Source organism: Heloderma suspectum, chromosome 1, assembly GCF_057233095.1.
Source record: "Heloderma suspectum isolate Gila_16-S chromosome 1, 16-S_ref, whole genome shotgun sequence".
In the NCBI taxonomy this organism is placed as follows: Eukaryota; Metazoa; Chordata; class Lepidosauria; order Squamata; family Helodermatidae; genus Heloderma; species Heloderma suspectum.
In genome coordinates this window covers 243669478-243687603 of record NC_139458.1, presented here as the reverse complement: position 1 = coordinate 243687603, position 18126 = coordinate 243669478, and the positions used below count along the sequence as shown (strand labels likewise).

At 46.5% G+C, this 18126-nt stretch overlaps 1 protein-coding gene and 1 long non-coding RNA gene across 4 annotated transcripts in view; one reads left to right on the top strand and one right to left on the bottom strand.

Annotated features, from left to right (window-relative positions):
- Positions 1-2420: 2420 nt before the first annotated feature.
- LOC146358892 (uncharacterized) lies at positions 2421-11408 on the bottom strand. Its single transcript, XR_014786129.1, has 3 exons — positions 10934-11408; positions 2677-2916; positions 2421-2585 (listed from the first exon to the last, which is right to left on the bottom strand). It is a non-coding gene; the product is annotated as an uncharacterized LOC146358892 (long non-coding RNA).
- The window catches only part of PAQR8 (progestin and adipoQ receptor family member 8), a 31814-nt gene continuing 24062 nt past the window's right edge, over positions 10375-18126 (top strand). Inside the window, exon 1 of one of the 3 annotated variants that reach the window (XM_084822632.1) lies at positions 10375-11177. In XM_084822632.1, coding sequence (XP_084678758.1) covers positions 10905-11177 — 273 coding nt within the window. In that variant the 5' untranslated portion in view covers positions 10375-10904. Of the gene's footprint in view, positions 11605-12043; positions 12132-18126 lie in introns of those variants that run through there. The other 2 variants (XM_084822639.1, XM_084822648.1) reach the window with 2 other exon arrangements.

Here is an 18126-nt window from a genome sequence, read left to right as displayed (position 1 = left end):
AGCTGCTATGAATGACTACATTTTAGAGAAACAACACCCTTCCAAGTTTTATATCACACTACAGCAATGGGTGTTGATGCAAGACCTGGTTGACATATTACAAGTATTTGCTGAATGCACAACACTACTGAGTCCAGACTATGCTACACTAAGCCAAGTTCTACCTGTGCTGAAGATTACAGAGGGAGCATTGAGAAAATGCTGTGCTGGGCTTTGTAAGTGCACCAGTACTGAAGAGAGTCAAGCCCCCAATCCTGCAGTTAGGCTTACTGAATTCGTTCTACAGGAGATTGGCAACAACAAAAACATCACTTTGATGAGGAGGTATATGAAATACATTGCTGCATCATTCCTTGAACCGCGGTTCAGGGGTAGCACAATGAGGGAGGTGCAGCAAAGCCAGAACCCTGACTTCCAAAGTCTATAAACCTATTCAACAGAGAAAATCATAGACTACTACAAGAGAGATGTTCTGGATGAGAAGGAGCTGGGGAAGATTAAGGCTACAAAGACTACTACCTCCCCTGAAGATAATATCTGCAGCAGCAACATCACCGGCAGGAAGGGCAATGATGCTACAGCAGCTGCACCACCACAACAAACAGGGACATCTCATGGTAAGTTCTACTTGTACTCCTCATTGGCAGTGGAACTCGGTGTAACTGTGCAGCACAACCATACAGAAAGAGTCAGGAAAGGATCTTCTTAAGATGTGGCTGTCCAGGAACTGGAAGCTTATGCCAGAGACAGTTTCTCAGTAGCGCACAGCAGACCAGAGAGTGATTCTCTCCTGTACTGGGACACAAAATGTGGAGTTTGGCCAAATCTGACCAAAGTTGCCATTTGGCATCTATCTTGCCCTCCCTCGAGTGTGTCCTCTGAAAGACTTTTCTCTACCACTGGGAACATTGTCACTAACCATCGAAGTAGACTCACACCAGCACATGTCTCCACCCTTGCCTTTATACGCTCAAACAGGAATAGATTAGATGGATTCTTAAGCAGCACCTCCCCCGCCCCCACCATCTGAAACTGTCAGCATAATGGAGCAGCCATCAAGTGACGAGGAGGATCCCTTGGATGATGATACGGCCGGTAATGTGACTACCAAGTTCTGAGGAGCAATGATGCAGATAGGGATGTATGAAAGTCACTTACCTTTTTGCGGATTCTGTTCGTGGGGGGGGAGGCGCTCTGTCCCTCCCCCTGGAATCCTCGACGGGGGGGGAGGTGATCCGGTCCTCTCCCCTGGAATCCTTGATGGCCGGCTCCGGGCTGTCCGCAGCCGGATTTCCGGCCATGGACGGGCTGCTGTGGCCGCGGCCACCATTTGCGTCCTCCCAGGCAGCCGTGATAGGCTATATAAGAATTTACGTAGCCTATCACGGCTAACCAAAAAAACCAAAAACTAAAACCCAGCGTACACAAATGGCGGCGGCTATGGTGGCCGCCATTTGCGTTCCCTATTTTTCACCAATTTATCTTACGTAAATATTTACGTAAGATAAATTGGCAAAAAAAAGGGAACGCAAATAGCGTAGTGGGCGCTATTTGCGTTCCTTTATTTTTTGCTCTTCTAGCCTACGTAAATATTTACGTAAGATAAATTGGCGAAAAAGAGGGAACGCAAATGGCGGTCGCCGTAGCCGCTGCCATTTGCTTATGCTGGGGGTTTGGTTTTTTTTTTTTGTTTGTTTGTTTAGCTGTGAAAGGCTCAATTCTTAAGTAGCCTATCACGGCTGCAAGGATGGCAATGGTGGCGGCAGCAGCCCGGCTGCGGCTGGCCAGGAGACCAGCCGCTGGCGGAGCTGCCGCCACTGAATCCGCCGCCGCCGAATCCGCCACATCTGCCCCAAGTAAGTGCTGTCCCGGGGGGATTCCGTAGGGGGGCGGGGGGGGCCTGTTCCACCACGGATTCCGGGGACTGGAATCCGTGGTGGAATTCTCCGCCATCCCTAGATGCAGATTCATGTGTGTGCTTGTGATTGTGTGTGTGACCCTAAGTTCATGCACATTTTCAGTTGGTAGAGAAAAAACCATTTCCAAACGTGCATGAAGAGGCAACTCACAGAGTGGGTTGTACCACCAGCAGCAGACATATTCCACCGTAGCCAACCTGTTCTTGTTTTGTGCAATCACATTTTAAGGTACACACACACACACAAATATACATACACTACACTTAACTCAGATGCCAGCTTGTGTATAAGCATTCACCAATGTCTGGAGCGATCCTAATGTTTTCAAGTCTTTCCACTAATGTCAAAAAGTACACTTATGAAAGTGATGCACTGAAGGTCTTCATTTTGCCTTTCTTTTGCAGTGCTGTGTGTCAGTGTGTGGGCGCATCGCATCACAGACTCAGTGTTGGTTCATGTTAGTACTTTTGCTAACAATTTAGGAATAAAATTATACCTCTTGACTTGAACCAAAAATGTGTTTACTTTTTTTTTCAGGGCTGAATTGTAAACAGAACAGAAGTAATGAAACAAAACACGAACACAATGGTAATGTTGCTGGCTGCAGGCCTCAGCTGAGATGTAATGCCTCCTCAATGGCCTGGACCCTTCTTTGAAGGTCATTACCTGTGTAGAAAGAGAAGAATAAACCACAATAGCAATATGCATCTTGCAGCAGTGTTGTTAGCTCAGCTGTCATTCTCTATGCAGTACTTACAGGTCCTATTCAGCCTCTGCACATCCCCCAGCAGATGCCTGAGGAGTACGAGAGGAGGCGCTTCATGAACTGTGGAAAAAGAAGGGTGGCCTTCCTCTGCAGATGCCCCTCCTACTGTTGGCTGCTGATGTTGCTGCTGCTCAATGGCTTCGGGTTGTTGTGCCTCCTCCTCCTCCACCTCTCTCCTTTCTCTCTCTGCCACCCTCAGTCCCTCCTGAGCCAGCAATGCATGATGCGCTGCTGTGGAATGTCACAGTAATAGAATTATTTCAGTGATATATGCGGTGAACAAAACCATGGTCATTGATCCATCTATCACCATTTCCAATTCCTACCATAACTAACCACAGATTCTGTCCCACCACAAGGTCTATTGAGGTGATAAATAGAGAGGCAGATTACACAGTATTGCCATTTTTGGCTGGATGATGGGGACTGTTGGACTTCTGTAAACATGCACAGGATTGCACTTTTACTCACCCCACAGAACTGATATTGCATTCCTACATTTGCAATGTTGTGGCCACAGGTATGTGCACGCACAGTTCCTTGCTGACTTTATTTATTTATTTATTTATTTATTCTATTTATGCATTGCATAAATCCCACCTTTTTTCTTCGTGCAAGGAACCCAAGGCGGCTTACATTATCCTCTTCCTCTCCATTTAACCCTCACAACAACAACCCTGTGAGGTAGGTTGGGTCTTTCTGACTGGCCCAAAGTCACCCAGCGAGCTTCCATGACTGAGAGGACTATATCCAGAGATCTCCAGGCTCCCAGTTCAACACTTGCTCATCGGTTGACTCAAGTGCCAATTTCTTGGTAGAAAAGTGGGGTGCAAAAATTCAGAAATCACTAAATAAATAAGGACGACGTGCACACACAGGCTGGTCCCGCTGCTGCTGGTGCCAGTCTCTCTCTGTGCATTGCACAGAGACCGGCGGTGGCGGCGGCAGCAGCAGCAGCATTTCACTGGAAATGGACAGTGTGTCAGCGTGTGTAATATCATTTGTAGCCAGGGCCGCATAATCCTATGCATGTTGTTGTACAGGAAAAAGGAATACAGTTCCCAGCATCCTTTCAACCAGCCAAAGTGGCTGGAAGATGATGGGAGTTGCAGGACCTTTTTCTGTCCAAACAAGCATAGGATTGCATGCTAAATGCCAGAATTCGTTTGTTTCCACGTGACTGAGACCACAAAGAGATAGCTTTATTTTTAGGTGGGCTTTTGCATTAGCTTGTGAGGGAGGGGTGGTTGCAAAAAGGGCTGGGACTGGAGGGACATGGGATGCGAATAATAATAAGGCTGGTGGTAGTGTCCAAGAGGAGTGGCAGACTGTACACATCATTGTTTTCATATTCATTCAAGCTTGATGATGGACTTAATATAACTTATCAGGCATATGCCTCTGAGAAAATGCAGGCTTCCCCACCTTGAGCCACACCGTCCTGACCCTCCAGTAGTAGGGCGGTGGGTGTGGCAATGGTGCCCTCTGCTCCGCTGCATCCAGCCCTTCATTAACAAAGGAGCGCTTCAGGACTTTCCACTTGGAGTGCAATTGCCCCGTGGTGCGCACATGCCCCACCTGCTCCATGCGCCTCCTGATGTGCTCCCAATATGCCTCATTGTGGCAGGAGCTGCTCCCAAACAGCACTGCCACCGCCTCACTATTTTTAATATTTATTATAAGGGCCTTGGTTTCCTCCCACCCCCACCTCCTCCCTAACACTGCTCCTTCGGCAGCTATTATGAGCAGACAACACTTCAAGAAAAAACAGACAGACAGCAGAACTGCAACCACAACAACCAGACAACCACCACGCACACGCACAACCAGACAACCACCACCACTCACACCATGTTCTGGAAGTTACCAGGAAGTTTACTACAGATTTTGTGGAAGCAGAGCCGGAGCCCTGTTTTTTTTTTATTCGTGAGACCCTGGGTTTTCTGAAGTTAACAAGAACAGTAAATGCAAGGAACATAAACAAGAAATACTCCGAAATTAATAAAATCGCAGTCCCTGTCCCGAGAAAACAAGACAGCAGCAGAGCACACAGAGGGCGGGAAAAATTCCCGCCATGGGAAAGAATATGTAAACAATTATGAAAATAGCGGGGGGGGGGAAATACGTAAACAATCATGGCAATGGTGGGTCTGGCAGAAGTTACGTGGGAGGGAATTCCTGCCAATGGGGAAAATGTAAACTTTTCCGAAAAAAAACAATTCTTGTGGAAGTTATGTGGGGAGTTCTTGCCATAAGAAAAATACGTAAACATTTACGAAAAGTAGTCTTTTTCCGGAAGTTACACGGACTGGCGGAGATGGACGGCTACTGGCACGAAGGATTTTTCGGCGGTCGGTATGTATTTATCTATGCAATTTCCGGAGTAGAAAAAAAGCGGAGAATTCCGGGGTCTTGCGGTCAGCGGAATGGGGCAGAGAATGCAAAGTGCGGAAGCCAAGAGGGACGGTAGGAGCACACTTCGTACATCCCTAGCTAAATCTTAGGTTATAGGGCCCAGGCCTGAATCTGTTCCTTAGGGCCCTGGATCTATTTCCCTGAATGTCCATTGGTACCAATGGAAGGTTTTCCCCTTGTGGGGGTGACTTTCAAGGGGATTGCAGAGGTAAGGGTTAACCCTCCTCATATGCTACAACTCCCCCCAAATCACCCCCACATTGCAATTAAGCTGGGGAGGGGCTTTCTATTGGTGCCAATGGACAGATTTTTTGCCCAACCGTCATGTGTGGGGTGGAGGAGGGGCTATGGTTTCCAGGGGAAGCACAATTGGGAAAGAAGGGTTAACTCTCCTTCCCTGAGAGCTGCAATACTCCCTGAAAATCACCCTCCCCACACCCAGCAATTAATTTTATATAAAGAATTATGTTTAATTGCATGACATAGGGATGATTTTCCTCCAGGAGGGAAAGGGAGAGAGAAGGCCAAGGGAGGGGGACGAAGTGGGGGAACTGACAGAGGGATAGGAGTATAAGAGAAAGAGAAAAAACACATGTATTTATTGCCCTCCTAAAAAGTAAAATAGTCCGGGCAAAATCCTGGTGGATCCTGGTCTTGTCTGTGTCTGAGGTATGGTTTCTCTTGATCTTTGCACATCGCCCTCCCCTGCATTTTGGCACATGGATAGGTGGGACTTATTGACCTGCTCTGGTTGTGTCTTCCTCTGTGTTTGTCCAAATGTGTGTGCTGGGAGCAGGGGAGTCACAAGTCCCTAACACATAGAGAGTTAACCTCAAAAACTGCAGAGCAGAGAAAGGCAACAAGCTCCTCTTCCCCTCAGAAGGCTCCCAGTGTCCTACACACTTACCAATCCTTGCTCCACCATTCTCCTCCCTTCGAACCCCATCACCCCCCCACCCCCTGCATCCCCCTCTACTCTCCTTTCTAATTTTCATCCTTGACCCCTTTCACCTACCTCCTCTGCCCCACTCTGCAACCCTTCCTCCTTCCACCATTCCTCTTGAATGGAATTGTACACCACTTTTTTATTTTTGAATTTAAGTTATGGAGGTAATTATGGTTGATGAATGGGTTGATTAATTGAAGGGGAAATGATTAATATTTGGAGCAGGATCTGAGTGGGAACTCAGATTAACTGCAGGTGATCCCCTGATTCAGCTTTGCTTTGCTTTTGGATTAGTGCTCTAACAAAAATTTGAAACTCCATTTTGGTGCAAAAGCTGCCACTTTCTAAATTTGTATATATAGAGATACAAATTAGCATATGCACATTTTATGCAGATTTCTGTCCTATGGAAATGACATTGTCCTATGGGAAAAGGAAATTTCAAACTACACTTGCCCTTGATCTCACTAGGGCAGTTCTACTTATGTTGACTGTTTACATTACCAGTTTAGAAGTATTATAGTTCCAGGGACTGGCATGACTGCTTTAGGTCACGTCCACTACTGCCATAAAGAGCCATTTACATGCAGACACAAGAAGTCCCTGTCTGTTAGGTCAACAATATAAGAACCATGTAAGATTGAAAAGGGCTAAGTTGACGGATCTTAGATCCCAGGTATTTGCATTATATTTATATGTTAAGTAGTATCACATGTTGGGGCAGAAAAGAACCCCATAGGGATGCTTCTAGATGAAGCCTTTATTGTACAACTGCACTGCCTCATATTACTTCAAAGAATATTATAGGAGGTCTAGATGATTATGTTTTCTGCCTGTAAGCTCCTGTTTTTTCCCACTTCTTCCAATCTTTTTCTTACTGCGACCGTTAAGGAGAAAAAGATGGAATCCCAGTACGCCTTCAGATTGTTAGTGCTAAGAGCCTTCTGTCTGGAAGAACTCTAGGATCTGTCATGACATCTCACTTTAGGAGAACACTAACCATATCTCATGTGGATGGACGTTCCATTTGAAATAAAAAAAAAATTAGATGAACAGGAAAACCATGGTATACAGAAATCCCTGTGGAGGTATCTTTTGGATAGCTGTATGGGGTGGCTTTATTTAACAGTACACGTGAAAAGGAAGTATGCATTACTTCTTGGGAGGAACTTGACCAATTTACCAGCAGGCTAACAGTCATTGGGAATCTACATTTGAGAGCCAGTGTAGTGTAGTGGTTAGAGTGTTCAACTGGCAATCTGGACCCAGGTTCTAGTCCCCACTCAGCCGTAAAGCTCACTGGGTGACTTTGGGCCAGTCACTGGCTCTCAGCCTAACCTACCTCACAGCGTTGTTGTGAGGATAAAATGGAGAGGAGGACCATGCTTACATGCTGCCTTGGGTTCCTTGCAAGAGGAAAAAATGGTGGGCAGTTCAAAATTGTTTGTGGAAAACAGGCGAAGGGAACTAAAAAGGCAATTATTACCCCCCTCCCAGCAAAATGGCTTGTTTCTATAGCTAAAAGAAATGAATTCTTAATTACACTGTAAACAGCAATGCATCTCCACCATAGCATCTCTTCAAGGGACATTGATGCACTGAAAAAACCCACAGCACTTAGTTCTGCCTCCTAACTCGTCCATGTTACTTCATCAATTGCTCAGCTCTACATCTTCCCCCTCCTTTACTCCTTCTTCCATGACCAGACAAGGTATGCACTTCTCTAACAAAGTGAATGAACAAGGTAGAATTAAAGCTCAGCCTGGGTGACAGGTCCCATTTAGAAGGATACTGGGATGTTTCATTAACTGACATTCGCATATGCGTCCATAGTGAGACACTGAATGTTTTCATTGGTTACTGACTCTGGTGAACTGAGGCTTTTCAGCTTCTTGCAGGATTGTGAGATGGTTTAGTTGAAACTGTTCTTTTGTTTGCCTCCAGCAGGGTAGTGGTCTAACCACACATGCAATAGGAAATCTGCTGCCCTGTGCAATTAGTGGCTCTAGGCAAGAGGTCATTTGCTACAATCAACTTATGCATGGTTAGAAACAAAAACAAAAAGCAACACCAACTTGGGAGATGCACACAATATAGAAGCAAAACCGGAACTAGATTTTTATGAACACCTTCAAAGATAGTCCCCATTTCAAGGCAGAAGTACTTTGAAGTAAAACAACATGGGACAAGCAGTCTGCTGGCAACTGGTCACTCTGAGAACATTTTTGTTACTGAGTTACTCATTAATATAATGGGTTGGATCCAGCTTCTTTGCCACTGGCAGGAACATTCTCTAAACTGAGTTCCACTCAAAATGCTTCTACCAGCAACAGGAGGGGAGGCAATCTTCACCAATTCCCCCTCCCTCTTCAGCCCCCAGCACTACCACTGTTCCAGATGGTTCCCCCAAACCTCTCCAGCAGATTTGGGGGGAGGGTATAGGGGACTGGGGGGGGGGCTTGATAGAGATTGCTGATGAATTAATAGAGGTTGCCAGCACTTCTGTTCCACTAGCAGGAATCCTCTACTGGATCAGAAGCTTCCCACAGATAGAAAGAACCTTTCCATCCATGGGAGCCAGATTCTGGATCTAATCCAATTAATCAATTAATTCAAGAGGTGCATCAAACCCTCCTGTATATAATTCTTCTCAGAATGGTCTCTTGATTTATTTTCTCAATCCTGTTCCTGATTATATTAATTAAAGGAACTCACATGAACTTCAATATGTCTGGTTAGATGACTTTGACAATAAAGTTGTAGAGAAGGTATCATCTAGGTTGTCTCCGGTACAGGATTGAATTCCAATGATCTCTGCACCAGACATAGTTTATATGTCTGATATGTATGTCAACCACTTGATCACTTAGCACTTGACTGACGCTTTTATGTATGAACCAGCTCCACTGAAAACTATTGGTTTGGATCCATACTTAAATCCGATTGACTTCAGTGGGTCTACTCTAAGTATGACTAAGTCTGGATCCAAGGCACTGTGCAATATGAGAGGTAATGTGACGACAGAGAAAAATCTGTGGCATTTGATCTTCAATTGCACATTCTCATATGGAATTCACCATCTAATACTGGAGGCTTCAAGTGATGAACATGCACTTATATTCCAGCTCTACTTTTTATTGGATAGCTGTGTGTAGTATAATTGAGGAGAATAATTGTTCTGGTTAGCAGTGGGGTTTTTGCAACCAAAACCGTAATCCTATGCACACTTACTTGGGAATAAGCCCCATTGAACACAATGAAGCTTGACTGAGTAAATATGCAAACGATTGTGTTGCTCAGCTGCAGATCTCCTTCCTGGCATGCTGGTAGTATCCAGTCTTATACTCTAGGCTACTTGAGAAGATCAGAGAGGATATGTATTGTAAATGAGGCTGGCTGCATTGGTCCACTGAACTCTGACCCCCTTTAATCTGAGCATACTCAGCTTCTAGCAGTCAAGGCCAAGCAAAACCAACTTAGAAAAGAGGTGTCTATTCAATTTCCCAGACTCTTTTCTGGTATTTGTGTCTTAGGGTCTATTCAAATATATTTTTAGATGTATACTTCATCATTTTAACTGTAAATGTGTGAATGTGACAAATAGGTGTTTGAAAACACATGTATCATACAGATTCACTCATCAGACAGCTGCAATTGACTGCGGCTCCCTGTTGAGTAGGCACTCTGCAGTAAATAGGGGTTTGTTGCAATGTGGACTTGTGTCAGAGTATTCCCACACTACAATGTCAGGCACTTGCCAGTTTATAGCTGCTTCCCTGTGTTTGAAGAATAGAAATGGGAATAGGACTATTGAGCTTCAAGAGATTTTGTTTTGAAGAGACTGTTTTTCACAGCTGCTGTGAAATTAGAATGTAGATTGACTCAAAGGACATGAAGCTCTGGTCTGGTAGTATAAAATAAATAGGATGTCTTTGAAAAGATCAAAGGTTTGGATAGCTATTTTTTCCCCCTTGCTGCTGGTCTTTAAAGCTGATGACTGCTGATCATTGTCAGAAAAGATCAGAATTTAGATTTAGGAAGAAGTAGTACACTTTTTATAAGCTCTGCATAGAATGATGAGTGTGCATAATGTCCATGTGATTGTTCCACATGTGACTGAGTGTGCATGACGCAGTGTGTTAGTGATGCTATTGTTGCATTAACGTGAACATTTTATATGGCTGTGAGAGCTGGACTATAAGGAAGGCTGAGCGCCGAAGAATTGATGCCTTCGAACTGTGGTGCTAGAGAAGACTCTTACGAGTCCCCTGGACTGCAAGGAGGTCAAATCAGTCCATCCTAAAGGAAATCAACCCTGAGTGCTCATTGGAAGGACAGATACTGAAGCTGAAGCTCAAATATTTTGGCCACCTAATGTGAAGAGAAAACTCCCTGGAAAAGACCCTGATGCTGGGAAAGATGGAAGGCAAAAGGAGAAGGGGACGGCAGAGGATGAGATAGCTGGATAGCATCACCGATGCAATGAATATGAACTTGAGCACACTCTGGGAGAGAGCGGAGGACAGGAAGGCCTGGCGTCCATGGGGTCACAAAGAGTCGGACACGACTTAACGACTGAACAACAACAACACCCATGCAAGCGTGTGTGTGTAGGCATACATACATACATTCAGTATGTATGGAGATGTAGCATTAGGTCTATTCTCCGGTCCTCTGCTTGTGCTCGTGTCTATGCAGACAAAGGATACTGGTATCCCACCCCACGGTGCTCCGATTTTGATCTGGAAAACTGCGTGGGGACAAGAGTTAGCATCCCTTCTCCCGAACCTATTCTTCCCATCAGATCGTCTGAATTTTGGGTGCGGAGCCGTGCGCTCCAAATCTCATCTCCTACGTAATGTGTCGCTTGCTTGACCCTATACATACATGCGCGTATGCGGCTGGCACTGTGAATGAACCCAACTGCTATCAACGGGTGTGTGTCGCCGAGCGTGTGAACGCGACGTTTACGTGTGTCGCCCTCCGCAGGGAATTCGCCGGGGAGCGGCGCGCGCCGCCCGGGGCTCAGCGTGGCAGGGCCTTCCCGTCAGCAGAGGGCGCGGTCGCGGGGTCGACAGCACCAGGCGAAGAGGCGAGCGGCCCGCCTGCCGCGGGCGTGCGGCCGCACAGGGTGAGCGCTCCAAGCGGCCGCTCCAAGCGTCCCCCCCATTCCCTCCCTTCGAAGAACAGGGAGCCCCTATCGGGAGCAGGGTGGGAGGAGCCGGCGCGCAGCGCGGACCGGCGCCCGGGCAGCCGTGTCCTCCGCCCGGGCCCGTTCCGCGTCCCTGGGCGAGCCGGGAAGGGAGAACGAGGGCGGCGCCCCGCCCTCCTGTCGCGGAGGCGGCGGGCCGGGGACATGCGCAGGGCCAGGTGTCGCCCGGCGTCGTCTGCGTGCCAGGCAGCAGGCGGCGGCGGCGGCGGCAGCGCGCCGCTCGCCGGCTTGACGTCGCCCAACCAGCCAAGCGGCGGCGGGAGGAGGTGATGAAGCGGCCGGAGGAAGAGGCCCCCTTCGCCCAGAGCCCGGCACGGCGGCGCGCGTGCAGCTGATGCGCTTTCAGGTGAGCGCTTGAACGGTCGCTCCGAGGCGCCCGCCTTTGAAGGCAGAGTGACGCGGGCGGGCGGGCCCGGGGCCGGCTTGGAAGGAGGCTCCGCTCCCCTCGCCGCGGCCACGCCGGAGTTAAAGTGAGCCCGGCTCGCAGACCCGGGGCGGGCGCCTTCCTTGCGGGCTGCGCCGTCGCTGTGCCTGTCGAGGATGAGGGCGGCGGGAGCCGGCGCCTGCCCGCGCTGGTGCGGGGGAGGCTTGCGCGAGCGTGGCTTGCTTCGCCTTCCCGCAGGGGAGCTGCTGTTGACCCTGGTGCCTGAGCCCGGGGCTGCGCGTCCGGCTGGTTTGTCTCTTGGGGCGGCTCGGAGTGCGGCGGTGACGTGATGCAGCTGCTTCTTCGGAGCTGCGCTGCGCTGCGCTGCTTGAAAGTCGCGCTGGCAACGGTTTTTGCCGGGGGCGACGCTGACACCAGCCTCAGTGGAGGGGCGTCATGGGCTGCCCGTTCCTTCCTTAGAGAGCAGGTCCGGAGGGCTGGGTGGAGAGGTGAGCGTCTGGAGCACCTTCTTTTTCTCGGCGCGGTGGCTAGCCCGAATCACCTTGGTAGAATGAATGGTAGGAGCTCACGCTCGAGAGGCCGTAACGAAGATTAAATTACTCAGTTGTACTCACACTCATGGTACTTGAAAGAGTAGACTTTTCCTAGCCTTTCAACATATACGTGTGAATTTTAATCACTTATTAAGTGACTTGATAAGTCGCTAATTTTAATAGTGACTTATTTTGAATGTGCAGCATGGTAATTTAATTAACAACCAGTACAAGAGTGTGATTTGTGCATGTTCTCTGACGAAGTAGAGGAGAAGAAACAGCTGTGCGACGAGCCTAGCTTTGTCCATTTCCCCCCCCCATCACGCTTGCTGTTTTCCTGCTGGACCTGATTGCCCATAGACATCATATATACCACACACATGCACACACAAGATCCAGTACCTTTACTGGGGCTGGGGAACATGGACATTTGATGGCACACAGGCAAGGGCACTGGTAGAATGGAACAGGTATGTTCCCTGAAGCAAACCCCTCAGTGCTTAAAGGTGCTCCCTGGCTGCCAACTTGTTCCCAGGTCTTCAAAGTGCTGATCCTGGACTTTAAAGCTGTAAGTGCCCTGAGCCCATACTGTTTGAAGGATCACCTCCTGCTCCCATATGACCTTACCCAACTATTAAGAATTTCTTTGGCAGCGTTGCTCAGAGGGCCCACACCTTCTTGAGGTGTGGTCAATGGCTATGTGGAGCAGAACTTTCCCACCCATTTCAGTTCATCAGGTGCCTTAAGGTGACAGTAGAAGACTTTTTTTATTCTGTAAAATTTAATAGAATCTGATTTTTATTGCTGCCACTCCCCGAGTCTGTCTTATTATTTGCGACTTTTTAAATTGTAACTATATTTTACTTAATCTTTTAGGGTGCAATGCTATGCACGCTTACCTAAGAGTAATCCCCACTGAACTCAGTAGAACGTATTTCAGAGAAGACACATGTAGGATTATACTGTAAATTTGGTAGGCGTTATGTTATTGCATTCACAGAGAAAGTCAGGGTTCTTATCTTGAAAGGTACCAGTTAGGTGGAACAAGTCATCAATCGGTACCAGTTAGGTGGAACAAGTCATCAAAGGAAGCACTTTAGAGGAAAGATAATGTAGTAGTATTATGAGGTTACAAAAGCACGTATAGAATTTGCAGAATCAGCATTGGTAATATTCACACAAGACTCCGCTGCTGTTGTCTCATGTCATTAACAAAATAGTATTAGTATTCCTCATAGTAGAGGGAAAAGGAAGGATCTGTGTTGTGTTTTGAGCTAGTTTCTTCACTTCACTCTAAGCTATGTGAGAAAGCACACATTTGAATGGAAGACCATGTAAGTGAATCTCCCGTCCCCCGCTTATATTTTTCCATTGCTTTGGAGTGGCAGAGTAGTGGTTTTAGCATATTTTTGTTTTCCTTGACTCAGATGGTCTTTGTAATATGCAAGGCTAATCCACTGCCTCTACCTATTCCACGTACAGAAGCCAAGCAGATTCATAGTTCGGTTTTACTTCAGCACCGGCAATGGGATGATGTCCTCCACTGCACCTGAGGGCAGCATACTAGCTTAGTGGGCCCGGGACAAGCTATCTGACACACGCAGCTCTGTCCACCAACACCTCGCTGCTGCTTGTTTACCCCTCTGCCTGGTGCCTGCTTGCTGCCTCTCAAACAATGCTGCAACACAGCAGTGGTGGCACCAGCATACATCACATGAGCAAAGCAGCACATGCCGTGCTTGCTGGAGCGCATGGACTGGATGACTGCCCTCTGCCTAGTTGCTCAATCAGGGGCCTTTTCCATTGGCACTGTCTGTGACATGTTGGGGAAGGCAGCTAAGCAGGACAGCCAGCCAGTCCAGGCTAGCAGCAAGCAAGCCCTGGGGCACTGGCTCAGGAGGGTGGGAATGGCCAGGAGGACAGTCTCAGGAGGACCGGCTGCTGTCCTCCACCTCTCTCTGACTAATGGTGGGGCTGTGGGTTGATAGACTTTTCTTATACTTATAGCCTTATATACAAGGGTTTTCTGTTTAAGTTTTTAGATGAAATATTTCCCCATATATTGTGTAGATATTCATACACTATATTTATTTTTGCTATTGTTGTCTGAATATAAAATATGTATGCTTTATTTTGGCTTGACCATTTTATGGAGGTTATGTGCAATATATTCTAAATTTGGATAATCCTGAACAAGCTGTGGACTCAGGCACTGCTTCCTCATGTACCTTCCCTCTCAGTTTCCTATTAAGCACTAACCATCAGTTCACCTTTTGGATGATTCAGGTGTCACACCAAACTTAGGGATGGATGAATCAGTCTATTTATGGTCTGTGTCACTTTTACATGTGTTTACTCTTAAGTCCACTTTGTCCCGTTTCTGCATTAATGGGAAATTTAAAAAATACGTATTTCTGAAAATGCCCATTTCTAAACATACTGGGTTGGATCCAGATTTAGTCATAGGACTTCAGTTAGTCTAGACTAATTTAAGTGTCACTGATTTCAGTGGGTCTACTCTATTAATCAAGATTGACTTAAGTCCTATTTCAGTGGTTCAGGGTGCAATCCTATGGCCGCTAGTCAGAGGCTAGACGGCCATAGGATTGGTTGGTTCCCAAAGAACCGACCCCCACCCCCTCCCGCGCCGCCTCATAGGCAGCACGGATCAGCCCCGCGCTCTGCGCTCGGAAGAGCAATGAAGAATGGGGGAAACGGGGCATTCCTGGGGGTGGGCCGGGGTGGGGAGGTCGGAAGTACCGGTACAACACATCCTATGTGGCGTCTGGCTGCCCTTTCCTGCGCTCCCACGGCTAGACAGCTGAAATCTGCTGTCTAGCTGCAAAAGCGGGGCGGTGGGAGCGGGGAGGAGATCTGCTCCTCACCACTCCTCCTGCCCTGCACTGGATAGGTGGTCGCCCCAGGGTTCAGAGGTGACCGTTGATCTGCATAGGATTGCTCCCTCCGTATGACTGGATCCAACCCACTTTCCTTTAAAATTCAAATTTTAAAATGCATTTTGATACATATTTTGAGCCATGAACTGCATTGCAACATTTGTGAAATTCAGTGGATAGCTACATTCCAATTTAAACACTAGTCCCAGAAGTGCAAATTGGGTCAATTCATATTGGAATTAAAGTAATTAATAGGTTCTTCCATAAGGAAGAGGCTCTCAACATGCCACTGCAAGCACAATTATAGAGAATGTTTGCGGTGGATTCTTATGCACGGGAGCAGGATGCCTGCAGTTGCGTGTGAAGGTGTATATGCTTACCAACACAGCAAATGATTGGTGCTGAGTTAAAAGGGTCTGTCCCAGAAGGTAGAGAATATAGAGGCAGAGGAGCTAAGTCAGGGGCAGGCAATCTTTTTGGTCCTGTGGGCACATTGGCAATTTAAGAAACTGTTGTGAGCACCACCACAAAATGGCTGGCTAGCTACAGTGGACAAGTAACCTGCCCAAGGAAAGGAAAGGAAAGGTTCCTCCTGTGCAAGCACCGAGTCATTGCTGACTCCTAGAGGGACGCTGCTTTCGCTGGCGTTTTCCTGGCAGACTGTAGCCAGGTGGTTTGCCATTGCCTTCCCCAGTGCCCAAACAACTGCCCTGCCCAAACAACTGTGTAAAAGGCAGAGATGGGGTCTGAGCCATAACACACTAAACACTTCTCTTGAACCCACAGTTTTCCGTGCCTTTTTCTTTCCCCCTTTCTTTTTCTTGGTGGCTGAGCATGCTGCAATGCAACTGCCTGCCGTTTTCATTTCCTAAGAATGTCTCTGAGCCCCATCATGTAGCCCAGAGACTTTCAAAGGAAATGAAGGTGGCAGCAGCTGGAGCCCCTCAGTTTGCTTAGCTGCCAGTAAGAAAATGTGCTAATTAAAAAAAAGAGAGTGGGGGGGGGTAGGTGGGCCCATAGGCACCAACGTGCCTACCCCTGAGCTGTTAAAAAGATTTGAAAAATCATATAGGTACTCCATAACAACGCAAAATGGTCTGGTGGTGCGTAATGATAGATTTTCTCTTGGCAGTAGATCAGTTGCTTTGTCAATGGACTTGCAGTTTTGTTTGGATGACATAATGTACACTGTCACTTGGTCACTGAAACCCTCTGTAGTATTGTAATGTTTTCTGAAACATGATTCTCATAGTATAAAGAGCTGAAAGTCAGTGCTTTGTGCAGAAGCATTTATACTTATGACAAAGCTTTCCCTTAAAGTCCTTTCAAAGCGTCTGGCTATGCAAACCCTTACTCATTTGACCAGCCCTCACATAGATAGCCCAGATATGGCTGTCCACTAACTGTATTCAAGCTGTTTTCTAGGAAGGTTCCTTTGGCTGCATCTGTGGATGATATCAGACAATATGCATTTACCCTGTTAGAAGCCACTGGTTCTATACTGTGTGGCTAACACATACCATCCTTTATATGCGGGTGCATTTTTAGCTACATCTTGTAATAATCAACCTTCGCACCACTGAAAAGGAATCAGTGGGATGTGCTTTTCCCATTTTTTTTGTCTCTGAGGTTTAGGGCACACCAGAGACTTGGAAATATTGGTACATTTTGCAGAGATGATAGGAATTCAGTTCCAGCCCACTCTTTTTCCTGAGTCTGCAGTGCTGCTAGTTTTACTCTGGTTGTATTTTTGTTCTGTGGTTTTAATCTATTATATTTTATATTGTATTTTTGCGGTTTTGATTTTGTGAACCACTCAGACAGCCTTGGCTATTGGGCGATATAAAAATGAAATAAATATACCTAATGTGCTGAGATTAGATGGCACATTTAGTGAATGCTAATAACTGCCACCCCCTGGTTCCTGGCTTTTAAATTCCGGTATGTGTGTAAAAGTTCTGATCTTCTCTTCAGGTGCTCAGATTATAGACCTCAGTTTCCAGTATTTCCTACCACATCGGTAGCAGTTCACTGTGCTCAGCACTTCCATAATCATTCATCTAGAATGGGCACCAACAGGTTGACAGAATTGTGGCAATTTCTTTCTGAGTTTAAACTTTTAGTAGCTGAATTAATTTAAGCCACTTATCTACCTACTTTTATACTGTGAGCCCACATAGGATGCTGCCTGCTACATTTCTGAAGAATTCTAAAATACAGTTTACTTTGGGAAGGACATAGGAAACTCCATTGCTAGTATTCAAGAGAGCATCACGAATGCATGTAGTTCTGTCATACATCATCTAGGACAAAGATGCTGAACAGTGTACCAGATGTGCTGTTCTTATTTCCTGGCAACAACCCAGTCTGCAGACACCACAGGGGTAGTGTCAAGAAACAAAGCAGATCATCAACTCAGCTGAGAGGGCTGCTAGCCAGTGCTAGTGCTTTGAAACCAGCAAAACTAAGTGAGGCAAATATATAAACAATGCTCATTTTACTCTTTTGGGATTAGAATTGCAAAATCTGAGCCTGTACTACTATGATGATACCATGCACTGAGTTCCCAATTCATAGATGGCCCAACTGGCAAAAGCTTGTCCCTAATCAATTTTGTTTGGCTCCTTGGTGGCACTATCAAAGTTGAATAAAGTTATAGTAAAAGTATTGTTTCCAGTTTCATTCAAAAGGAGAAACAAATGATGTCAAGTTATAAGGGATAGAGATGGCTCACACTTTTATACTTCATAATCTAGAAGAGAGATGCAACATGTATGTAAAACATAGATGTCCATTTAAGTAATATTATACCGAAGCACATGTATTCCATAACTGGAAACCCCTTACTGCTCGATGGTGCCAACTTTATTATGGGGGCTTGGACACTTGTGTGGTAAGCAAACCGGAAGCAAAATACACTTCTAGTCCTTGGATCAGTAGAGTGGCCCATGAGCATACAACTGGTCATCCTTGCCCAATTAATGTAGAAGTCCTGCTTTCATGTATCTATCTATCTGCACTTCTTATTGAAGGTATTTGTGTATCTAGGAGAA